Genomic DNA, 26,485 nt, shown 5'->3' with positions numbered 1-26,485 from the left:
TCTGTCGCAGCTCTTTTCAGATTCCATCAAATGGATCACTTCGGGGGAATCCCCGGAGCGCCCTCTTCTTTTCTTCTGGCGCCATGCAAACCGGCATGGCTGCCCAGCGTGCGTTCAGGGATGAAGGACCAATGGTTCCGATCCCTAAGGTGACGCGAGGGGTTTTAGTGGGTATTGTCGGCTTGCACATTTACCGATCGAGTCCCACATAACCAGACCTAGTCTGGTATGCGTAAAAGCATTTCCCCTCTCCAAAAAAAAAAAAAAAAAAACCGTCTGAACTAACAAGTTCAAAATTCGGCTTTTTCAAGCCGCAACAAATTCATACACGGCTTTTTCAAGCCGAAATTCAAAATCGGCTTTTTCAAGCCGACTTTTGTTCAAAAAACGTGTTTTTTCAACGCGCTGATTGGCAAATAAAAAGTTTCACACGAACTTTCTCCGACTTCGAAACGTGTTTTTCAACACGTTCGAAGGAGGGAAAGTTCCTTCTTACAAATAACTAGAGTTCACAAGAGAGCACTGAGTGAAAAAATGGCGGTTTCAAGTTCCCCATTGACACTCGAAGCCATCATGGGTGCCATGAAGACCCTTCTGGCACCCATCAACGAGAGACTCCAACGTCTCGAAGAGGCTGTCTTTTCAGACAAAGCCTCGGAAGCCGGTTCGACATCAACCGTCACCGGTTTTTCAGCACATTCGCTGAAATCCGAGGATTCCCAGACCTTCGGCCTGCCGAAAGACCCCCCAAGCGACGCAGAGATGGAGATGGAAGTCTTCAGCCCAGCCAAAGCTGGAAAGAAGCGCCCAGCGCCATCTCGGAGCCCCCAGACCATTGAGACTCGAAACAAGTTTTCGAGTCTCTCCAACGAGGAGGAATCGGAAGATTCCTAAGCCTCCATTGACGTCGAAGCTCCTTTCCAAGGGAAAATGCGCAAGAAGAAGAAAAGCTCTTCTTCATCCAAGCCCTCTCCCAGGATCGCCACTTGGGCCTCCGTCGCGGCGGCCCCAAAGTGCTCCACCTCGGCAGCCCCCAAGTGCTCCAGCCCTGCAGCCCACCAGATCTCCATCCCGGCAGCCCCCCGGGTCTCTCCCCCGACAGCCCCCCAGGGCTCCACCCCGACAGCCCCCATTTCAAAGGCCCCACGAATTCCGCCGATTTTCTTGAGAGACGCAGGAAAATGGCATCGCGTTTCGTCCGTGGCCAATGAACGGAAGTATGGATTCACAAAGGCGAGGAGCGTGAGTGATCAGATCCGAATTCAGCCAACTACCGTAGCTGATTTCAGATCATTCACGAAATTCATGGACGAGGAGAAAATCCCGTACCATACCTTCACCCTCCCTGAGGAGAAGAACACCAGGGTCGTCCTGCGCGGGATTCCAGTTCAGGTATCCATGGAGGCAGTGCTCCAGGACTTGAAGCTCCAGGGCTTCAATCCTGTCTGCGTCCACCGGATGCACGCTCGTCGAGGCACCACTCAGCCAGACCAAGGACGTCTGGCAAATCAAGACCGTCTGCAGCCTGATGGTCAAGGTTGAAAAACCGAAGAAATCAGGCAAAGCAGCACAGTGCCATCGGTGCCACCGATTTTTCCACGCGCAGAGGAACTGCACGGCAGAACACCGATGCGGGGAAGCACATGACACAAAAGTGTGCACGAAGGAGAGCAAGGAGCCTCCCAAGTGTGCCAATTGTAGTGCCCCCCACACGGCCAATTCCCCAAGCTTCAGAAAACCGCCACCCCCGGGACAACCGCCCCCGTCAATGTCGCCGCCCCCAAGGCAGCAGCCCCCAAAAAGGCCGCCGCTCCCAAGCCAACAGCCGCCCCTAAGGCAAACCCCACCGCCACCAAAGGCAAAGGAGGCGCCAAAAAGACCGGTCAACAGCGTCAAATGGTGATCTTTGGATTGCAGAAGAACCAGATTGCCACGGCCGTGGCAATGGCAAAGAGCCCGGAAGAGTTGGCTGAAAAACTCTCAGCCTTCGTCGCTCTTCTTTTGAATCGTTGATGGGTGCAAATCAACTGATCCAAAATTCTTTTCAGGTGGCGTTCTGGAACGCCAATGGCCTTCTAGCGGCCCGGGACGAGCTCGAAGAATTCGTCGACAGGCTGCAACTTGACATCGTACTTGTGTGCGAAACAAAGTTGCAACCTCAAACGACGGACCCAAAAATTCGGGGTTTCACTCTCCACAGGGCGGACAGAGGGATCGGTCCAGGAGGAGGAACGGCAATTTTTGTAAGTAACAGAATTAAACATTCTGTTCTAGCAACACCCGATCTTCGCAACATGGAAGCCGTGGGCATCAACGTAGCCACTGCAAATGGGCCCCTGCGCCTGTTTGCATGCTACAACCGACCACAAATTCCAATTCTCGAAGAGGACCTGCAGACACTTTTCGACGGCAACACACCAACGATCGCTACTGGTGATTTCAACGCCAAGCACATCAACTGGGGAAGCCGCCGTTCGAACAGAAACGGAAACATCCTCAACGGCTTCACGGATCAACACCTGGACATCTCCGTCATGGCTCCGGTAGAACCCACGTTCTACCGAAACTCTGACGGTGCTGCAGACATCCTTGACGTAGCAATCGTCAAAAACGTCGTGCACCAGGTTCGGCTGACGGCAATAAACGACCTCTCTTCGGATCATAATCCCGTCCTGATGCAAATCGGGAACGAGGCAAACGATCCGATTGTATGTCGTTATACCTCAGTGGATTGGAGGAAGTTCACCAAGCACCTGGTGAACAACTTCGGAACAATCCCACCGATCAGATCCACAGAAGAAATCGACGAGGCGGTCCAAACCTTCGAGACGAAGAACCGGGACGCCATCGCCTCCGCCACCAGGGAACGGAGAACTCCGGCCCCAAGACTGGAGATTTCATGGGAAATCAGGGACCTCATCAGGGCAAAAAGGCGAGCCAGACGGATTGCACAACGTACCGGTTTTCCCGTGTACCGTGCAGAAGCCAACCGGCTGAGATGGGAGGTGAGAAAAGCACTTTCTGATTTCAGAAACGAGAGATGGGAAGCCAAGCTTCAATCTCTCACCACCGAGGACAACTCCGTCTGGAGAATGTCGAGGGTGCTGAGATCCGACCGAAAACCGCTTCCACTAAACCACAGTGAGAACGGGATCGTCTTCACCGACGAGGAGAAAGCAGAAGCGTTCGCGTTGAGCACGAGCAGACAATGCTCACTCAACCTCACGAATGCGGACCTGGACCACGTCGAAGAGATCGAGGATCACGTGGAATCCATCGCCACCGAGGACCCAGATGAACCCCTGACCCAGACAACCCCGGAAGAAGCGGAAGGCATCCGGACCAGACGAAATCAGCAACAGGGTTCTCAAGAACCTCCCGCTGAGGTCGTAAACACTCGGTCTTAATCGGTAGTTTTTCTCTGAGGGTCCTGTTTTGCATGGCCTGCGTGGGCGAAACCCTGGTTGTTTTAAGTGGAGTATTTCGGTATGCGAGTAGTGCTGGATATATGTCTGTATTTTCTTCATACGACTTGCGAAGAATGTTTTTTGCAATTTGCACTCCCCTTTCTGCCATTCCATTGGATTGTGGATAACGTGGACTTGACGTGCTGAGGGAAAAATCCCATTCCGTAGCGAATCTTCTAAATTCGTAACTATCGAAAGGCATGTTGTCTGATACAAGCTCTTCAGGAATTCCATATCGGGAAAAAATTTCTTTAAATTTGATGGTCAAATGTGCCGCTGTTTTTCCTTGCAAGCGAATTATTTCCAACCAGTTTGAGAAATAGTCGATTACTATTAGAAAATCCATTCCTCTAAACGTCATTATATCAGCAGCAATCTTCTTCCAAGCGCGATCTGGAACCGGGTGAGGAATTAGTGATTCCTTCTGATTTTGATGTCTATATTTTTCACAGATCCAACAACGCATGACCATATTTTCTATTTGTTTGGAAATTCCAGGCCAGTACACAGTCGATCTTGCCCGAATTTTATATTTTTCAATGCCCTGATGTCCTTCGTGTATTTGTGATAGAATGTCTTCACGAAAAGTCTGGGGAATGACTAATCTGTTTCCTTTGAAAATCAAACCGTCATCGGTAGAAAGTTCGTCTCTAATATTCCAATAAAAATTTATTGTTTCCGGCACTTGTGTCTTCCTTTTAGGCCAACCATTTTTGCAATAGTTCAGAAGTTCTAGCATTGACTTGTCCGTATTCATTGCTTCTTTGATTTTTTCTTTCTTCTCCTTCGTCACAGCTATATGTTTCGATATACTGTGTACTACAGATTTCAAATATTCATCATCTTTTACAGTATCCTTCAAAAAGTTTCTAGAAAGAGTATCAGCTAGATACATATGTTTTCCTTGAATGAATTCCAAATGAAAGTCATATTTCAATGTTCTTAACAACATACGTTGTAGTCTTGCTGTCGTTTGTCCTATATTCTTTCTAGTTATTGCTAGTAGTGGTTTGTGATCTGTTTGCACCGTCACGTGTCTTCCGTAAATATAATAATGAAATTTTTCTAAACAGTACACTACTGCAAGCAGTTCCTTCTCAATTTGTGCGTAATTGATTTCTGTTTCCGTTAATGCTCTTGAAGCATAAGCCACTGGCTGTCCGTTCTGTAACAAACAACAACCTATCCCTTTCTTTGAAGCATCTGTTTGGATAACGATATTTTCCTTTGGGTCGAAATATTTCATGGTCGGTTGTTTACTAAGTAATTCTTTTAATTTATTGAAGACTTCTGTATGCCTAAGGGTCCAATGCCACTCAACGTTTTGCTTCAGTAGCTCTCTTAATGGGGCATTAATTATTGCTACATTAGGAATAAATGACGAAAGAAAATTTATCATTCCCAAAAAACGTTTTACTTCTTCCTCACACTTGGGCTCAGACATTTCTCTTATTGCACGTACTTTATCGTCATCTGGCTTTATACCCTTGTCCGTTATTATGGTTCCCATATATCGTACGCTTTTTATTTTAAACTGAATTTTATCCTTGTTAAATTTTATATTGTTTTCTAGAGCTGTGTTTAAGACTCTTTGTAAAATCTCATCGTGGCCCTTTTCATTATTTGCCGCGATGATGAGATCATCAAAAATAACGCTTACTCCCGATATATGGCTAAAAATACGAATGACATGTTTTTGAAAAACTTCTGGAGCCGATTTAATTCCGAATGGCATCCGTAAAAATTTGTATCTACCCACATGGGTGTTGAAACAACACAAATCTAAACTTTCCTTATCTAAAGGCACATGCCAGAATCCAGCGCTCATATCTATTACTCTAAAAATCTTCTTACCAGCTAAACGTGGAATTATATCCTGGGCTGTGCTCCCTTTTTATGGCTTTGTTCAAATCCTTAGGGTCCAAGCAGAGTCTCAGCTGTCCTGTTTTCTTCTCAAGAATCACTAGACTGTTAACCCAATCTGTTGGATATTCCACCTTCTCAATAATTCCTTGGCGTTCCAATTCTTTCGAGGTCTCTTCTAGTTTGGGCTGGAGTGATAAAGGAATGCGTCTAGGAGGATGAACAACAGGAATATTGTCTTTGTCGATTTCTATGTAATGTGCTGTGTCCAATACACCTACGCCTATAAAAACATTTCTATACTCATCTATTACATCATTAACAGTACAGTAGTTTTTGTTAATTTGGTCAATTCTTTTTTTCAAATTTAATGAGATACAGCCTGCTAACCCTAAAATAGGTTGAGATTTTACATCTGCAACAACAAACTAAAGACGCTTTACATTGTCTTTATATTTACACTCTAGTGTAACTTTTCCAGTCGTATTTAGTTTCATATTGCCAAATGTTAACAAAGTTCCCTTATATGGAAAAATACAATTTAATTGAATTGACAATTTATCTAAAATGTACATTGGCAAAATATTTACCTCCGCTCCTGAGTCAAGTTTAAATTTCACTGCGACATTATTTATCGATAAATACTCATACCAGGCTTTAGAATTTTCTCCCGACACTTCGGAGACGAAAAAACTTTCATAACTTCCTTCTTCTGTTACTTCTTTAATTTTTCTTCTATCTGGAACTGGTCCGCTTTGTCTGTTTTCAGTTTCCACTTGATTTTTCTTCTTGCACACCGTCGAGAAATGATTTCTACCCTTGCAATGTAGACAGGTTTTTCCAAATGCGGGGCATTTCCTTGCTTCGTGTCGTCTTCCACACTTGTGACAGTTCTCCGTTTTCTTCGTAACTTGCTCTTTCTTCACAGCTTCTATTCTTGCTCCATTTTGAAACAACTGGACTTGTCGTTCACTCTGCTCGGCGGCACGACAGTACTGGATGCAATCAGCCAACAATAAATTTGGTTCTCGTAGTAATCTCTTCTGTAAAGCTTTATCTCGGATTCCGTACACTATGCGATCTCGGATTAATCCTTCCTTCAATGTACCAAACTCACAGGTGGCTGCCTTGTATTGTAGTTCCGTTACGAATGAATCAAATGTCTCTCCTTCTCTTTGAACAATGCTGTTAAAGTTGAACCTCTCGATCGTGATATTCTTCAAAGGCTGGCAGTAATCCTTGAATTTGTTGACTACTGCTCTGAAGTTTCCCCTTTCTTCGGCTGTGGCCTATACGAAATTATTCATCAACTCTTGAGCATCTTCGCCAATGAGGTTAAGTAGCAGCGCTATTTTCTTTTTCTCCGTGGCCTCGTCTAATCCCGATGCGCTCAGAAATGTTTCAAATGTATTGTACCATTTGGTCCAGTTGACGTTGGGAACTCCTTTTATTTTTAGCGTCGGTGGTTTGTTAACTCCTTCCATCTTCCTTGGTTCACGTAACACCCTAACCTCGATTTTTCAAATCTTCCAACATCCGAGTTGTGTGGCACTATTCTGCGTTTGTGACACTTTCAATTAGACTTGTTTTACACCTGACACCATGTTGTGTTCTTAATTTTGGGTTTATCAATTGATAATGAAACTATCACAGGAGAGACACGTTTTTTTGCTCACACCATTACATTGTTGCCTCGAGAGCGCCTCGCAACATCGAGTGATTCGGCTACTCTCCATACTTGTATGTGAACATCGAGATACATATACTACAGGTTTGGCATGATGGGCTTATTTATAAGCTCCATCAGACTGGCATTCCGCTCGCAATGGTTCAAATGATCAGATCGTTTCTCGATGGACGCCGTTTCCAGGTGAGAATCAATAACTCTTTCAGATCCCCAGGACCTGGAAGCCGGAGTCCTTCAGGGCTCCGTTCTTTCACCCCTTCTTTACTCCATTTTCACCCACGACATCCCAAAAACTGACCCTACGACACTGGCAATATACGCAGATGACACAGCGATTCTCACCAGATCGAAGCAACCCTACATGGCTACCCGCTACTTGCAGGAGTCTGTGGAACGCATCGAAAACTGGTGTCGCATGTGGCTCATATACGTCAACCCCGACAAAAGCCGAGCGCTTTTGTTGGCACGACGTAGAGTCAGCCCTGATGGGTTTGTTCGAATGTTCAACGCGGACATTCCCTGGTCTGACCAGGTCAAATATCTCGGGGTCATTCTGGACAAAAAACTCTCCTTCGGTCCACATCTTGACTACGCACTCGCGAAGGGCAAGATGGCCACGGGAATGCTGAGATCTCTCGTATGTCGGCGGAGCGCGTTGTCAATTGACAACAAGCTCTTGTTGTACAAATCAGTGATCCGACCTACCATGACTTATGCTTCTGTGGCTTGGGCGTTCGCGCCCTGTAAGACTCGGATGCATAAGTTACAAACTTTCCAAAACAAATTTCTCCGTTAAGCATTCAACGCCCCGTGGTTTGTTCGCAACAACCAATTGCACCGAGAGGCGAAAATGGCGACGATGGAGGAATTCTTCCGTGAGACCGCCGAGCGAGTCTTTTTGAAGGCGGAAGCCCACCCGAACCCCCTGGTCCGAGAGGCCGTTGACTACGACGAAAACGGTCCGTCCAGATGCAAGAGGCCAAGGATGGCTCTCTTGTGATCGAAAATGCCTTCTCACTCAGATCTTCCGAATCTGGTAAGCATCAAATGTCATTGCCACATTTATCTGTCGCAGCTCTTTTCAGATTCCATCAAATGGATCACTTCGGGGGAATCCCCGGAGCGCCCTTTTCTTTCCTTCTGGCGCCATGCAAACCGGCATGGCTGCCCAGCGTGCGTTCAGGGATGAAGGACCAATGGTTCCGATCCCTAAGGTGACGCGAGGGGTTTTAGTGGGTATTGTCGGCTTGCACATCTACCGACCGAGTCCCACATAACCAGACCTAGTCTGGTATGCGTAAAAGCATTTCCCCTCTCCAAAAAAAAATGGCCGTTTTTACATCAACGGATCAAAAGGATTGGGACTTATATGTGAAACCAACCACGTTTGGTTATAACACAAGCGTTCAAGCGACAACAGGGTACCCGCCCTACCTGGTCATCTTTGGGCGACTACCAACATTGCCCACGCAAGCAAATTTAATGGAGCCACAATTGGAAAACGAAAACATTATCCAACTTAGAGAAAAACTGCTAGCGATACAGGCGGAAGCGGCGAAAAATATAACAAAACGGCAAGAGTATGATAAAAAGCGGCATAGAGAGTTAGATTTTAAAGTCGGGGACAAAGTTAAAGTGTTCGTACCCATAAGGAAAGAAGGCAAAAGCCCAAAGCTGATGTGCATGTGGTTTGGACCTTACACTGTTTTAAGGAAAATTGGAAATGCGAATTATGAATTGCAGACGGGACGACAAAAGTCTAATAAGGAAATAGTACACGTAAGTAGGTTACTAAAGTATAATAACCCTTGGACCTCACCGGTAGAGTAGTTATAAGTGTAAATATTAAAACCTATAGTAAATAATAATAATTGTACATAGTCGGGATTTGGGACATGGGAAGTTGCCGATTTGTGATTGTACAGTAGCCGGGGGAAACATCACCCTTCAAATCAGAACGCTCATTCGAGGTCAGGGTCGACACTAGTCCTTGTATGAGCTGGTAAGTGTACCGTTTGGGTGGAACAACAATACCGGCAGAATTAGACATGAGAGCGCTTACGTAGCAGTATCTGGGGCGAAAAATGCAGCAATAAGAACAATTTCAGGCGTTGGCTTACACCACTGTAAACCATACAAAAACAGATTATGTTTTTTGCCACGTTTAATGCGGACTCATTGCACGGTCCGTCGTGTATCAGAAGATTAACCAGGGGCAGTTCGATAGAGGAGCTGGCAAATCACTGCCCGATGACATGCTACCGATCGCGGGCGCTAACGATTACGGAGGTTAGCGAGGAGATATACATGTTAACACATGTTGATGAGGAAATAAAGTTGAAATGAGGGAATAAGACCTAAGAGGTCGGCAGGGAGTATGCCGGGTTGCCAGGGGCAATCAAAATAAAAGTTCCGTGCACCTGTGAGTTAGTGGAGGGGCACGAGGTGTTGATAGAGAAGACATTCCCTTGTGTAGGGGGAAATGAAATATTGCCAATTGTACACGTGTTACCAGCCACGTGGTCGTCATGGATCGCTGGTCATTAACAGTTTGAAGAGGCAAGAACCATTAAAATTCCAGAATTTAACCCAGTGTTTGAACCAAGAATGGACTCTTTCCATACCACACATAAATTTAACTTCTGTTCAGGACAAAGTGGATGAGATTCAGGAGATGTTAGAGGAGCACGTACACGTTTTCGGGTGGAGCTCCATGTACGCAGCTCATGGAAATGGCCTATTGACCATCTGGAATATTGTTTTGTCGGTCGGTTTAGCGTTTGTCCTGTTCAGAAGGAGTCCTCTGGGAGTTTTATATACGGCAACTCCAGCGGTTCATGCGGGGAGTGGAATGGAAAGTCACAAAGTCCATCTAATGGTTTTAGAGTTTTTTGTTTTTTTATTTGTTAGTTGGTTTTGTTGTTTAGTTGTTAGTTAGTTTTTTTAGAGGTTTTTAGCGTTTTTTGGTTTTGTCACGCACATTGCGGTTGGGTTAATTAAATTATGTTACAGACTTAAAGATAATGACAGATCCGGTCCAGAGGATGAGAAAGAGGAAGACCCCTGTCCAGCGCCCAGACGTAAGAACACAAATCCGAGTGTCAGAGTAGAGCTAGGAGAGGAAGCTCTGTTATCACTGGCCAGAGGCAGAAGTATGAGTGTCCTCATAGAGCCAACAGTGTTGGGTTCTGAAGACAATGTGGAAGTAGATTAGGAAGTAGTTACGTAAGTATAAATATTTTATTTTAGTTTTGAGGGATTGGAATATAGATAAGTTTAAAAAATAGAAAAAAATAATAACTGGGAAAACGCGACGGGAATTAGTTTTGTTTAGTTCATTGGTTATGTTGCTGTCAGCAAAAATATGTCAAGGCCGGTGCTGCAAGAATGAAGGTCGCGAAAATTCATTCTTGTCAGCACAACGTAGTAAAGCCAGTCGGCTTAAATTTCAAAATATCTATGTGTAGATTTTAAGGTTTTTTGAGAATTTAATTTAATTTTGTGTTGTTTTTTTTTTGCCCAACGCCCACGAGAAGAGAACGTCTAACCTACGAACCAAATCTATATCTATTGAAAAGTGGCCACATGTAAAGCTCTTGCCAAGTTGGGAAGCAAGGTGTGAACGAAATGGTCCCTACAAGTCTCTCGTCTTTAGGCAGAACAAAAGCTGAAGAAATGTGTCAAGATTTTATAAAAACTGGACCAGGTGGCCTCGGAAATGGATCCAAGACAAAGTCAAGGGGATCCTAAGCAATCCAGATCAGTCGAGGCAAGCATCGCCAACAAAGTTCATGCGGCTCTGAAACCTTTCTCTGGGTGAAACTAGTGACAGTGATGTCGAAAAAACTGAACAAGTGTAAAAAATCCAAAGACAGTAACGACGTGAACATTTTGACAGTGAGGCGTTGGTCCGGAAAGTTGTTTAGAATGTAATATTTGGTTAGGGTAGTTTGTAGGTTAGAATTATAAAGTGTTTGTCGGGGCGAAAAACTCTTAGGGCCGGGCATATGTCACATACGCGGAAATCGGGTTAGTTTTGTTATTACCTAATATTCCGTAACAAAAATTATGTTTCGAAAAGACGTCTGGGCTACGATGTTTTTCATAAGTGTAACACGGAAACGTTATCAATACTGTCGAGTCAGCTTCTCGAAGCATAATAAAAAACGCGGGATATTAGGGAGTCCAGTTTAGTCGAGTGGAGTCGAGTACAGTCCTTCTGAGTCCTGCTTGGTGCCGTTTGGTTTGTGCTGCCCAAAAGTGACATGTGCCTTTAGAAAGAAGCGTGACCGCCCCACAACAAATGTAAGTAGACATTCTCGTCAAAATCTAGTCATTTCGGTAAATAAACCTTTTTATACAAAACCACCCACATGACTTTTAATCCCACCCTGTGACATATGGCGGAGGCGCCGTTGTGACAATATGAAGAAAGAAGCTCGGAGCAGACGAACATTCCAATACTACAGTGAATGCAAGCAAAAATTCGAGTCACTGTGGGACAAATTCTACAAAAATCACGAACTAATCGCCCTACTAAATCTGGTTGGCCATCTTTACTTTCAAACGGATGTGTGTGCAAGAAAAATTCCTCAACTGGGTCCTTCTGTAACCATCCCAACGTCGTCCCATTAAAGGTTCTCTGCGACACATTTGCCAATGACGTTACCTCTGCTTCAAATTGTTGGCTCCCCGACCTCTCCAAAATTTCTACGGTAAGTCCTCGTGGTACCAAACATTTTTCATTGCCCACAATTTCCAATTCCTTCGTCGTTTCTGGCTTCCCGACCAGATTAAGTAACATTGTTTGTTTACCTCTTGGTTGAATAACATAATCACCTATTGCGGTTAGCTTCAGTTTTTCTGTCGCATCATCAAATTCCATTGTAGAGTGTAATAGTGTCGTAGGTTCCCTTACGTCATCTGCCCCAATTTCGTCAAACGAATGACGTTTGCGTTTTCCAGAAAAAATTCCCTTTTTCTAAAGTCAATTCTCGCCCTTTGCTCCTCTAAGAAAGAATTTAACTCCTAAAATTACTGGACTCGGCAGATTTTTCACAATTGTACTCTTGATCTCGAACCTTTGTTACCCTAATTTTAAATTAACCAACGATTTACCTAATGTCGGAACCCTTTCATCCCCTGCGGTTCTTAAAAACGACCCCCTACTGTTCCCGCTATAACTAATATTATCCACGAAACATATATCTACCAAATTAGTACTACAGCCCGTGTCTACTACTATATTTACTGTCCTATTCCCTAATTTCCCTAAAACCGGTAACACCCTATGTAGTATATGTATCTCGATGTTCACATACAAGTATGGAGAGTAGCCGAATCACTCGATGTTGCGAGGCCCTCTCTCGAGGCAACAATGTAATGGTGTGTGCAATAAAACGTGTCTCTCCTGTGATAGTTTCATTATCAATTGAGAAACCCAAAATTAAGAACACAACATGGTGTCAGGTGTGAAACAAGTCTAATTGAAAATGTCACAAACGCAGAATAGTGCCACACAACTCGGATGTTGGAAGATTTGAAAAATCGAGGTTAGGATGTTACAAAAACACGTGAACCAAGGAAGATGGAAGGAGTTAACAAACCACCGACGCTAAAAATAAAAGGAGTTCCCAACGTCAACTGGACCAAATGGTACAATACATTTGAAACATTTCGGGATTAGACGAAGCCACGGAGAAAAGGAAAACAGCGCTGCTACTTAACCTCATTGGCGAAGATGCTCAAGAGTTGATGAATAATTTCGTATGGGCCACAGCCGAAGAAAGGGGAAACTTCAGAGCAGTAGTCAACAAATTCAAGGATTACTGCCAGCCTTTGAAGAATATCACGATCGAGAGGTTCAACTTTAACAGCATTGTCCAAAGAGAAGGAGAGACATTTGATTCATTCGTAACGGAACTACAAAACAAGGCAGCCACCTGTAAGTTTGGTACATTGAAGGAAGGATTAATCCGAGATCGCATAGTGTACGGAATCCGAGATAAAGCTTTACAGAAGAGATTGCTACGAGAACCAAATTTATTGTTGGCTGATTGCATCCAGTACTGTCGTGCCGCCGAGCAGAGTGAACGACAAGCCCAGTTGTTTCAAAATGGAGCAAGAGTAGAAGCTGTGAAGAAAGAGCAAGTTACGAAGAAAATGGAGAACTGTCACAAGTGTGGAAGACGACACGAAGCAAGGAAATGCCCCGCATTTGGAAAAACCTGTCTACATTGCAAGGGTAGAAATCATTTCTCGACGGTGTGCAAGAAGAAAAATCAAGTGGAAACTGAAAACAGACGAAGCGGACCAATTCCAGATAGAAAAAAAATTAAAGAAGTAACAGAAGAAGGAAGTTCTGAAGTTTTTTCGTCTCCGAAGTGTCGGGAGAAAATTCTAAAGCCTGGTATGAGTATTTATCGATAAATAATGTCGCAGTGAAATTTAAACTTGACTCAGGAGCGGAGGTAAATATTTTGCCAATGTACATTTTAGATAAATTGTCAATTCAATTAAATTGTATTTTTCCATATAAGGGAACTTTGTTAACATTTGGCAATATGAAACTAAATACGACTGGAAAAGTTACACTAGAGTGTAAATATAAAGACAATGTAAAGCGTCTTGAGTTTGTTGTTGCAGATGTAAAATCTCAACCTATTTTAGGGTTAGCAGGCTGTATCTCATTAAATTTGATTAAAAGAATTGACCAAATTAACAAAAACTACTGTACTGTTAATGATGTAATAGATGAATATAGAAATGTTTTTATAGGCGTAGGTGTATTGGACACAGCACATCACATAGAAATCGACAAAGACATTATTCCTGTTGTTCATCCTCCTAGACGCATTCCTTTATCACTCCAGCCCAAACTAGAAGAGACCTTGAAAGAATTGGAACGCCAAGGAATTATTGAGAAGGTGGAATATCCGACAGATTGGGTTAACAGTCTAGTGATTGTTGAGAAGAAAACAGGACAGCTGAGACTCTGCTTGGACCCTAAGGATTTGAACAAAGCCATAAAAAGGGAGCACTATATGATACCCACAGCCCAGGACATAATTCCACGTTTAGCTGGTAAGAAGATTTTTACAGTAATAGATATGAGCGCTGGATTCTGGCATGTGCCTTTAGATAAGGAAAGTTCAGATTTGTGTTGTTTGAACACCCTTGTGGGTAGATACAAATTTTTACGGATGCCATTCGGAATTAAATCGGCTCCAGAAGTTTTTCAAAAACATGTCATTCGTATTTTTGGCCATATATCGGGAGTAAGCGTTATTTTTGATGATCTCATCATCGCGGCAAATAATGAAAAGGGCCACGATGAGATTTTACAAAGAGTCTTAAACACAGCTCTAGAAAACAATATAAAATTTAACAAGGATAAAATTCAGTTTAAAATAAAAAGCGTACGATATATGGGAAACATAATAACGGACAAGGGTATAAAGCCAGATGACGATAAAGTACGTGCAATACGAGAAATGTCTGAGCCCAAGTGCAAGGAAGAAGTAAAACGTTTTTTGGGAATGATAAATTTTCTTTCGTCATTTATTCTTAATGTAGCAATAATTAATGCCCCATTAAGAGAGCTACTGAAGCAAAACGTTGAGTGGCATTGGACCCATAGGCATACAGAAGTCTTCAATAAATTAAAAGAATTACTTAGTAAACAACCGACCATGAAATATTTCGACCCAAAGGAAAATATCGTTATCCAAACAGATGCTTCAAAGAAAGGGATAGGTTGTTGTTTGTTACAGAACGGACAGCCAGTGGCTTATGCTTCAAGAGCATTAACGGAAACAGAAATCAATTACGCACAAATTGAGAAGGAACTGCTTGCAGTAGTGTACTGTTTAGAAAAATTTCATTATTATATTTACGGAAGACACGTGACGGTGCAAACAGATCACAAACCACTACTAGCAATAACTAGAAAGAATATAGGACAAACGACAGCAAGACTACAACGTATGTTGTTAAGAACATTGAAATATGACTTTCATTTGGAATTCATTCAAGGAAAACATATGTATCTAGCTGATACTCTTTCTAGAAACTTTTTGAAGGATAGGGTAAAAGATGATGAAGATTTGGAATCTGTAGTACACAGTATATCGAAACATATAGCTGTGACGAAGGAGAAGAAAGAAAAAATCAAAGAAGCAATGAATACGGACAAGTCAATGCTAGAACTTCTGAACTATTGCAAAAATGGTTGGCCTAAAAGGAAGACACAAGTGCCGGAAACAATAAAATTTTATTGGAATATTAGAGACGAACTTTCTACCGATGACGGTTTGATTTTCAAAGGAAACAGATTAGTCATTCCCCAGACTTTTCGTGAAGACATTCTATCACAAATATACGAAGGACATCAGGGCATTGAAAAATGTAAAATTCGGGCAAGATCGACTGTGTACTGGCCTGGAATTTCCAAACAAATAGAAAATATGGTAATGCGTTGTTGGATCTGTGAAAAATATAGACATCAAAATCAGAAGGAATCACTAATTCCTCACCCGGTTCCAGATTGCGCTTGGAAGAAGATTGCTGCTGATATAATGACGTTTAGAGGAATGGATTTTCTAATAGTAATCGACTATTTCTCAAACTGGTTGGAAATAATTCGCTTGCAAGGAAAAACAGCGGCACATTTGACCATCAAATTTAAAGAAATTTTTTCCCGATATGGAATTCCTGAAGAGCTTGTATCAGACAACATGCCTTTCGATAGTTACGTAATTTAGAAGATTCGCTACGGAATGGGATTTTTCCCTCAGCACGTCAAGTCCACGTTATCCACAATCCAATGGAATGGCAGAAAGGGGAGTGCAAATTGCAAAAAACATTCTTCGCAAGTCGTATGAAGAAAATACAGACATATATCCAGCACTACTCGCATACCGGAATACTCCAATTAAAACAACCAGGGTTTCGCCCACGCAGGCCATGCAAAACAGGACCCTCAGAGAAAAACTACCGATTAAGACCGAGTGTTTACGACCTCAAATTCCTATAAATATTAAAAGGGATAAGGAGCTTGCACAAACGAAAACAAAAAAATATTATGACAGAAATGCAAGAGATTTACCTAGTCTAAGTAAAAATCAAAGTGTTCTAGTCAAGACAGGCAGAATTTGGAAACCTGGAAAAGTAGTAGACAAACATAAAAAACCGAGGTCATACATCGTTCAAACAGAATCAAGCTTCATTCGGCGAAATAGGAAAGACCTAAGGCCTTCTATGAATGCCCCACCAGTATTCATGGAAGAACAAGAAGAGCTTTTCAAACCCAAGGTAAACTCTCAAATTCAAGACCGAACAGAAATTCCCAGTTCCCCAATTCGTGACCTAACTAGTCCTGCCAGAAATACTTGCCCAACTATGACAACTCCTACCATGCCCATGACAAGACCAAAACGCACAATTAAACTACCACAGAAATATCATGATTTTGTTATGTAACGTTTTCGAATTTTATAATAATTTGTTTAGTTTGTTTTCTTTTTAAACGTATAAAAAAAGGGGGAGATGTAGTATATGTATCTCGATGTTCACATACAAGTATGGAGAGTAGCCGAATCACTCGATGTTGCGAGGCCCTCTCTCGAGGTAACAATGTAATGGTGTGTGCAATAAAACGTGTCTCTCCTGTGATAGTTTCATTATCAATTGAGAAACCCAAAATTAAGAACACAACACCCTATACGGCGTCCCGAAACTATTTACATCGCTTGTGAGGACAACATCCGGACGCACAGTAGATGTCGTCCTTACGCTTTTGTGTTACCCCCTCGATTCGATTTTTGATTTTTTCCGTAATTCCCGTTTTTACATGTCGCGGCGAAATGTCCTAATTTTCCACATGTAAAACATTTTTCCCCCATTTATCGTTTTTGTTTCCCACGAACGACACGCTGCCGCAAAATGGCCTGGTTTGAATTGAAGCACTTTGGTCTTCCATCCCTTGTCCTTGTGTGAAGCAATCGACTTTGTTCCTTTTTCTGTTGTGTTGTCTCTTTTGCCCTCGCACCATTAGACACCCAAGATCTCCCCCGTTCTTGGTTTGACGCGAAGAAAAACGCACTTTCCGACGCCAGATTATTGAAAAAGGTCTTTATTTTGATACCACTAATTCGAAAAACGAGATCTTTCAAGTCCTGGCCGCTCATGTTTGGATTGCTGAACATATAAAATGTCTCAGCCAATGACGGTAGAAGCCCATCTTCAAATTGCGCAATAAACGACTCGTCGCTCATATTTGGGTCAATCTCTTGTTGCAACGACACCAATTCGAAGTAGTAGGACTTAATGTCCTCGTTTGCCGCCTGTTTTCGATTTTGGAATTTTATACGCGCTGCCCGTTTTGAACTTGCACCCCCGAATTTCGCAAGAAAATCCTCACTCTCAGCTGTTTCCATGTTTTTTGTTCGTTTGCAGTGTTTCCTGCATATCGCGAATACCATCCCGACGCGGCTTTTTCCAAAAAGATCGGAAAATATGAAATTTTTAGGCCGACATCCCATGAATTAACTAGTGAAACTCTATTGTACGTATCGATAAAAGTAGCGGGGTCCGATGTTGCAGGGTTGAATGTCAGTGGGGATAAAAATTTTGGTCCTGCGGGGGTTTTCGCGGTAGACAATGCTTGTTTTAGGATAATATTCGCCATTTCAGTTATTTCTGTTTCGACTTTTTGACTTGACTGATTTTCCTCTTCTTCCGCTTCGGAATCCACAGGTGTGTTTTGCTCACTATTATGATCACTCTTCTCTTGCCCTTTACCTACCTGTTTTTCCTAACTTCGAGTATTTTCTTCAAAGTATCATACGTCCCTTGCTGTACCAAATCTTGGGCGGTCACGATAATAGCAGTCTCTCTTATTGGCGATACTTACGGTATTTCAAATAACTCGGTACTTCTATGCAGCTGTCTAAAATTCAAATATTCTTTTTCCTTTGCTTCCCTTTCTTTACTACGCGTCTTATATCTATTTACACCCGACATTCACGCGACCCCGACTTTTTCCGAACTACACCCACATCATACTAATCTCAACCCTTTTTTCTATATTACTCACTTGCATCATTGAAAACAAAACATCAGGAATATGACGATTTGTTCCTCCGAGAACTTAAGGGCGCCTCCACCATATGTCACAACGGCGCCTCTGCCATATGTCATAGGCTGGGATTAAAAGTCATGTGGGTGGTTTTGTATAAAAAGGTTTAGTTACAGAAATGACTAGATTTTGACGAGAATGTCTACTTACATTTGTTGTGGGGCGGTCATGTTTCTAAAGGGGCACATGTCACTTTTGGGTAGCACAAACTAAACGGCACTACGCAGGACTCAGAAGGACTGTACTCGACTCCACTCGACTAAACTGGACTCCCTAATGTTCCTCGTTTTTATTATGCTTCGGCAAGCTGACTCGACAGTATTGATAATGTTTCCGTGTTACACTTATGAAACACATCGTAACCCAGACCTCTTTTTGAAACATAATTTTTGTTACGGAATATTAGGTAATAACAAAACTAACCCGATTTCCGCGTATGTGACACTTGGTTAGCACTTTTTTCATTTTGGCTTCCAATTCATCTTGGGCTTCGACGAATTTAGCCATGGTTGCTTCATCCGTGTTCAGTATGGTTGATGTGATTGTATATCACTTGCACTTCACTAAATTTTACTTTATTTTATTTTAACTGCTGCAGCACTTGTTGGGACAAACACTGCATTTTCACTTACAGCGAAAATTTTATTTTATATGGCGCGCGGTGCGGTAAATTATTTTTTATTTAAAAGAAAAACACTATAATTTTATTTCCACGGCGAAGGTTCAAAGGTTCAGGAGACCTTTGCATACTCGAAAGACTATGTTCGGCGAAGCAGGGTGTAGGCAGAGTAAAAAATTCTCAAGTCGCGTAGGTACTTGATATAAAAAAACTCGTTTATTATAAAAATAGTTTGGTTATATACAAATTCAAACTACAAACTAAAACAGTAAATATAAAACAATGGTTATCCTAAAGTGAAATAAGCAATTGAAATTGACAACTAATTATAAATACGTTTAGTTGTCTCTGGCATTGTAACCCAATTTATGGCATTTTGATGATCGTGCTGACCGAGCGGAAGTATTTGCCTGGATAATTTTATAACAAAAAAAGGAAAATTGTTCGCTTCAAAATCTTGCCGAATACAAACGCCAGAAAAAATAAAATTGAAATTGATTTGATAATAGAAATAATAAAAAAAATGTTATTCTTTATTAAATTAAATTGCTTAATGAGATTTTTTTGCAAAATTATCCTTTAACCCAGCCACAACCCTGTCGTAGAAATTGTCATTTTTTGAGAAATTCCGATCTGACAAAGCAAATTGATTTATGTCAAAAAATGTCTTATCTTTTGTTAAAGTAAACTGTCTAATAAGATTCTTTTGCAAAATCACCCTTTAATCCAGCTCAAAACTCTCGTCTTAGAAATTGTCATTTTTTGAAGGATTCCGATCTGACAAAGCAAATGGAGTTATTGCAAAAATTTTTTCATTTTTTGTTAAATTAAACTGTCTAATAAGATTCTTTTGCAAAATCACCTTTTAACCCAGCCCAAAACTCTCGTCGTAGAAATGGTCATTTTTTGAGAAATTCAGATCTGACGAAGCAAATTGATATATGTCAAAAAATTTCTTATTTTTTGTTAAATTATACTGTTTAATAAATTTTTTTTGCAAAATTAACCATTTTACCCAGCCTAAAACTCTGGTCTGAGAAATTGTCATTTTTTGAGAAATTACGATCTGACAAAGCAAATTGATTTATGCCAAAAAATTTCTTATTGTTTGTTAAATTAAACTGTGTATTAAGATTTTTTTTGCAAAATTACCCAAAACTCTCGTCTTAGAAATTGTCATTTTTTGAGAAATTCCGATCTGACAAAGCAAATTGATTTATGCCAAAAAACTTCTTATTTTTTGTTAAATTAATCTGTCTAATAAGATTTTTTTGCAAAACCACCTTTTAACAAAGGCCAAAACTCTCGTCTTAGAAATTGTCATTTCTTGAAGAATTTCGATCTGACAAATCAAACTAAGTTATGCCAAAAACTTTCTTATTTTTTTGTTGAATTAAACAGCTTACTTAGATGCTCATGCAAATTCACCCTTTAACACAACCACAACCATCGTCTTAGAAATTGTCATTTTTTGAAGGATTCCTATCTGACAAAGCAAATGGAGTTATTGCAAAAATTTTCTCATTTTTTGTTAAATTAAACTGCCTAATAATATTCTTTTGCAAAATCACTCATTAACCCAGCCCAAAACTCTCATTGTAGAAATGGTCATTTTTTGAGAAATTCCGATCTGACAAGGCTAATTGATTTATGCCAAAAAAAATTATTTTTTGTTATATTAAACTGCTTAATGAGATTCCTTTGCAAATTCTTCCTTTACCCCAGCCCAAAACTCTCGTCGTAGAAATAGTCATTTTTTGAGAAATTCAGATCTGATGAAGCAAATTGATGTATGTCAAAAAATTTCTTATTTTTTGTTAAATTATACTGTTTAATAAATTTTTTTTGCAAAATTAACCATTTTACCCAGCCCAAAACTCTGGTCTGAGAAATTGTCATTTTTTGAGAAATTACGATCTGACAAAGCAAATTGATTTATGCCAAAAAATTTCTTATTGTTTGTTAAATTAAACTGTGTATTAAGATTTTTTTGCAAAATCACCCTTTAATCCAGCTCAAAACTTTCGTCTTAGAAATTGTCATTTTTTGAAGGATTCCGATCTGACAAAGCAAATGGAGTTATTGCAAAAATTTTTTCATTTTTTGTTAAATTAAACTGTCTAATAAGATTCTATTGCAAAATCACCCTTTAACCCAGCCCAAAACTCTTGTCGTAGAAATGCTCATTTTTTGAGAAATTCCGATCTGACAAGGCAAATTGATTTATGCCAAAAAAAATTTATTTTTTGTTAAATTAAACTGCCTAATGAGATTCTTTTGAAAAATCACCCTTTAACCCAGCCCAAAACTCTCGTCTTTGAAATGGTAATTTTTTGAGAAATTCCGATCTGACAAAGCAAATTGATTTGTGTCAAAAATTTTTTTATTTTGTGTTAAATTAAATTGTCTAATGAGATTTTTTTGCAAATTCACTCTTTAACACAGCTCAACACTCTAGTCACAGAAATTGTCATTTTTTGAGAAATTCCGATCTGACAAAGCAAATTGAATTATGCCAAAAAATATATTTTTTGTTAAATTAAACTGCCTACTGAGATTTTTTTTGAAATTCACCCTTTAATCCAGCCCAAAACTCTCGTCTTAGAAATTGTCATTTAAATTCCGATCTGACAAAGCAAATTGAGTTATGCCAAAAAATTTCTTATTTGTTATTGAATTAAATTTCTTTTTGAGATTCTTTCGCAAAATCAACTTTTAACCCAGCCACAACTCTCGTCTTAGAAATTGTCATTTTTTGAAGGATTCCGATCTGACAAATCAAATTAAGTTATGCCAAAAAAATACTTAATTTTTTGTTGACCTAATCTGCCTAATCAGATTCTCTTGCAAAATCACTCTTTAACCCAGCCCGAACCCTCGTCTTGGAAATTTTCATTTTTTAAGAAATTTCGATCTGATTGCAAATTGAGTTATTCCAAAAAATTTCTTATTTTTTGTTAAATTAAACTGCCTAATGAGATTCTTTTGCAAAATCACCCTTTAAGCCAGCCCAAAACTCTCGTCGTAGAAATGGTCATTTTTTGAGAAATTCAGATCTGACGAAGCAAATTGATGTATGTCAAAAAATTTCTTATTTTTTGTTAAATTATACTGTTTAATAAATTTTTTTTGCAAAATTAACCATTTTACCCAGCCTAAAACTCTGGTCTGAGAAATTGTCATTTTTTGAGAAATTACGATCTGACAAAGCAAATTGATTTATGCCAAAAAATTTCTTATTGTTTGTTAAATTAAACTGTGTATTAAGATTTTTTTTTGCAAAATTACCCAAAACTCTCGTCTTAGAAATTGTCATTTTTTGAGAAATTCCGATCTGACAAAGCAAATTGATTTATGCCAAAAAACTTCTTATTTTTTGTTAAATTAATCTGTCTAATAAGATTTTTTTGCAAAACCACCTTTTAACAAAGGCCAAAACTCTCGTCTTAGAAATTGTCATTTCTTGAAGAATTTCGATCTGACAAATCAAACTAAGTTATGCCAAAAACTTTCTTATTTTTTTGTTGAATTAAACAGCTTACTTAGATGCTCATGCAAATTCACCCTTTAACACAACCACAACCATCGTCTTAGAAATTGTCATTTTTTGAGAAATTTCGATCTGACAAAGCAAACTGAGTGATGCCAAAAAAATACTTATTTTTTGTTGACCTAATCAGCCTAATCAGATTCTCTTGCAAAATCACTCTATAACCCAGCCAGAACGCGATCCTAATCGACCTGTTTCTGCTTGATAACACAATTGCTCATTGTCAAAAGTTATTGACAATGAATAAAATGAAAGCCCTGTATATACATTTGTGGGTCAATGTTGCGTCACAGTTTTAGACATTACTATTATTTAAACATAAATTGGTAACCACACTTTATCGCCCATTATCATTATCATTGCCTATTTGTTGTTTTGTAACATTACTATTGATTTATGCACGTGGGAACCAAAATAAAATGACTCACCCGAACCGAAAATTATAACAAACGTAAAAACTTACAATGGCATTTATCAGTCTAACAATTTTAGCAATTTTATTGCTCCTAGCAGTGACATTGTTTTACAAATGGAAGTTCCAGTATTGGAAAACACGTCAAGTACCCTTTCTACCACCTAAAATACCCTTTGGCAACATTCCGAACCCTTTCACACTCAAAGAAAAACCCGGAATTTTCATCAAACAATTCTACCAAGAAATGAAACGTAACGGTTGGAAACATGGTGGTTTTTATTTTTTTGCATGCCCAGTTTACATGGTTGTGGACCCCGACTACATCAAGCAAGTGCTAATCAAAGACTTTCAATATTTCATTGATCGTGGGATTTATTCTAACGAAAAAGATGACCCAATTTCCCACAACCTCTTCAGTGCTAATGAGACAAAATGGAAATATTTGAGGACGTTACTAAACCCATCATTCACCTCAAAAAAAATCAAAGCAATGTTCACCATTCTACTAGCTTGTGAAAAATTCCTAACACAAAACGTGGAAAATAACCAAGTCATTGATGCCAATCACATTTTTGCCAACTTTACCATTGACGTAATCACAACTTGTGCCTTCGGTTTGGACTGCAATGGAAACCAGAACTTGGCACTGAAGCACTTTGGAGAAAAAACAATCAATTACTCGAAACTCAAAATGTTTGTCTTAATGTTGGCTTCGATTTTTCCAAAACTGGCTAAAAAATTTGGCTGTGTAATTATGCACAAAAACACGCAAGAATTCTTCGTACAATTTGTGGCTGACATTATAAAATTTCGAGAAGAAAATAATTACACACGAGACGATTTTATGCAATTTTTAATTAAACTTAAGAACAAAAGTGCCAAACAGGTGTTTACACTTGAAGAAGTCGCTTCACAATGTGTTTTGTTTTTTATAGCGGGATTTGAAACGTCTCATGCTACTATGAGTTTTGCATTGTACGAATTGGCCAAACACCAAGACATACAACAAAAGGTGAGAGAAGAGTTTTGGGCGGTTGTAGACAGTCAAGAGAGTGAAATAACATATGAAGCCGTCCAAAAATTGAAATATTTGGATCAGGTTTTGAACGGTAAGGTTTTTTTTTATAAAAAAATATCCTACAAAAAAATCAAAGAAACTTTGAGGAAATATCCAGTTGTGATGTATTTGACAAGAAGGTGCATAAAAGATTATAAAGTACCAGAAGATGGAGCTGTAATTGAAAAAGGCACCACTGTGATAATACCAACTGTTGCGCTTAACTATGACGAAAATTATTACCCAAATCCTAAAAAATTCGATCCTCAGAGATTTAGTGAAGAAAACAAGAAGTTGAGGCATCCCTGTATTCATCTACCGTTCGGTTTAGGTCCCAGGTTTTGCATTGGTATGAAAAATGATTCCAATTTGGAAAGAATTAATAAATTGTTGCAGGAAGACGATTCGCTTTGATTCAAGTCAAGGTGGGACTTGTCTTACTTTTGAAAAATTATAGCTTTACAGTGAATCCAAATACCCGCGAACCTATAAAGTTGAAAATACATTCTTTTATTTCGGCACCCGAAGACAAAATACTTTTGGATGTACACAAATTGTAAATAAATTAAAGAATAAATTTGTAAAAAAATGGGTGATATTGTCTGTGTTTTACCTGTGAGTAATTTCTTCTTTCCAGTAAAAGGTCGCCCTGGTCGCTTATGATTAGGAACAAGGGTGATAGTTATTGAGGCAAAGTAGAACGTTTATTTAATTAAGCTGAGCCAGATAAACTCACTTTTACTCCAAATAATAGATTATAAAATAGATATATAGATAGATAGATAGATATAATGAAGAACGTTCCACAAGTAATGAGCCTGAAAAATTTTTGGCGACCAACAATACAAGACGCTACTTAACACAATACGTATGTAGCTTTTAATTTTGCTAAATCTAATTTGAGTTTTCTTTTAACAATTTTTCTCGTAATCTGCATATTATGCTTCTGTATTACACTTATTGTTTCTGGAAAAAATATTTTTTAAAAGCTAAAGTTAAAATATGATGCTACTAAACAACATTAATTTGATTGCAAATGGCGATAAGAATAATGGCAACTTTTCTACATTTTACGTGAACATTCTTTATTTGTTATCACTTATCTTGTTAACCTATTTACTTTTATTGCACACATTTGGTGACTAACAGCCGTCTTCACGTTTAGTAGTTTTAACAAACGGGTAGCTAAAGCAGTTGTTTTTTATTTTGTATCTCATAGTTATTTGAGAACAAAATGTAAATAAATCAGGTAAGATTTAGGATAATGGTTTTTAAGTAACGTTCAATTTATTGTGTATGTACCTACCTACCTTTTTTAATATTATTAATATTTTTAATATTAGCAAGGAGTTCTAATATAAACAAGTTTTTATGTCTTCTCTCTTCTTCTTTAATAAAGTATTAGACCCAATAAATTTCATTTATTCTCAGCTTTTCAAATCACAAAATATTCTGTTTTAAATCAGACTAAATGATTACATATATCTTTCCAGATCTATAACTCGCTAATGGTTAGTTTTACAACCAAAATGCATGCAACCATTTTGTAGAAAATTTTATCAGCTTTAATTTCGGTAAGAAGATAAAAATAGATAGGAGAGATAGTTCCCGAGATATCAGCAGAAAAACAAGAAAAGACAGCTTTAATCACCTCCCCCTCTTCAAGCTCGCCCCCACCCTCGGGGACTATTTGTCCACCCATGTGAAAAGAAAGCTTTAAAAACATTCCAACTTGCTAGGATTTTTTCCTGCCGATTTGTCTAATTTGACTGCGCTATTAGGAAATAAGCAAAAATTTGAATTACATTTTAACTTTAATAATTATTTTTATCTAAAAACTGCTACTTGTGGCTTTGTAAATTTAGAAGACAATGTGAACTGTAATTGAGGTAAGCTCGTAAAAGGTTTCGTTGGGATATTTAAGTGCAGGCATCAGTTTTTGTCAATTTTATTAACAGATTGTAAATAAGAGGCTTCAAAATGGTCATTTACTGGTAAGTGATTCCGTTTTCGGCTTTCGGCTAATCTTCTAATAACTCACGCATCTGGTTTGTGTTTAAGTAAAAAAGACCGATTATTACTTAACAAACCAAGTAAAAATTTGTAATTTGACACCAGGGCTTGATCCGCTAATCGTTATGAATTCACTTAGTGTAAAAACTTTATAGTGAAATTAACAGTTAGTGCCAGAAAACTCACTAAACTGCTACCTTATTTATTAACAACAAAAATTAAGAGTGGTCTTTATTATTGTACAGGGTGGTGCATTCTGAGTGTCCGAATGGAAGACCTCCGAAACGAAAAGGTTTATGGAAAAAAAAAGTAAATAGAAACAGACGGAATATAGCATTCTCTCGAATATGTTTTTTTTTGAGAAAATAATTTTGGTCATAACCGTTTTCCGCTATCGTCTTTTGTTTTCGATTTATAAACAAAAGTTGACATTTTAGCGAATTTTTAAAACATTCACATCAAAGGTAAATAACCAAAAGGCTCTCAAAATGAGACTACCTGTTTCATCAGCTTGTAGGAAGGTGCTATACTCAGACCAAATGCGTTCGATTATTTAACTATCGAACACGCTTCTTCCAGATCTAAGCTACCTACAAAGTTTGCTGATTAAGATTAAAACTGTGAGCCGGATTTTCAGCTTAAAATGATATAAAGCAACATATTTATTGAGATCCCTC

General features: G+C 39.4%; 1 protein-coding gene across 5 annotated transcripts; it reads left to right on the top strand.

Moving 5' to 3' along the window:
• Positions 1-11,745: 11,745 nt before the first annotated feature.
• On the top strand, positions 11,746-24,380 carry LOC135265279 (probable cytochrome P450 6a13). Of its 5 annotated transcripts, none has more exons than XM_064358394.1 (4): positions 11,773-18,560; positions 23,035-23,847; positions 23,893-24,144; positions 24,192-24,380. In XM_064358394.1, exons 1-4 carry the CDS (start codon positions 18,431-18,433, stop codon positions 24,353-24,355), a joined length of 1,359 nt encoding a protein of 452 aa, XP_064214464.1. In that variant the 5' UTR covers positions 11,773-18,430; the 3' UTR covers positions 24,356-24,380. The 5 variants fall into 5 exon arrangements, 3 of the variants coding, with proteins under 3 accessions (XP_064214464.1, XP_064214465.1, XP_064214463.1); XM_064358395.1 differs by having other exon boundaries at positions 11,774-18,560; positions 23,674-23,847; XM_064358393.1 differs by lacking the exon at positions 11,773-18,560 and having other exon boundaries at positions 22,050-23,847.
• The last annotated feature ends 2,105 nt before the right edge of the window (positions 24,381-26,485 follow it).

The sequence above is a fragment of the Tribolium castaneum genome, chromosome 8 (genome assembly GCF_031307605.1).
Source record: "Tribolium castaneum strain GA2 chromosome 8, icTriCast1.1, whole genome shotgun sequence".
Lineage (NCBI taxonomy): Eukaryota > Metazoa > Arthropoda > Insecta > Coleoptera > Tenebrionidae > Tribolium > Tribolium castaneum.
The sequence above is the reverse complement of the archived record's forward strand: the minus strand, read 5'-3'. Positions and strand labels throughout refer to the sequence as shown.

What these genes read in the sequence shown, in the direction of transcription:
- LOC135265279 (XM_064358393.1), top strand. Translation starts at nt 22,788, where the DNA reads ATGGCATTTATCAGTCTAACAATTTTAGCAATTTTATTGCTCCTAGCA. An exon ending in TTTGGATCAGGTTTTGAACG is followed by an intron (nt 23,848 to 23,892) that starts GTAAGGTTTTTT and finishes AAAAAATCAAAG; the next exon opens with AAACTTTGAGGAAATATCCA. An exon ending in AGGTCCCAGGTTTTGCATTG is followed by an intron (nt 24,145 to 24,191) that starts GTATGAAAAATG and finishes AAATTGTTGCAG; the next exon opens with GAAGACGATTCGCTTTGATT.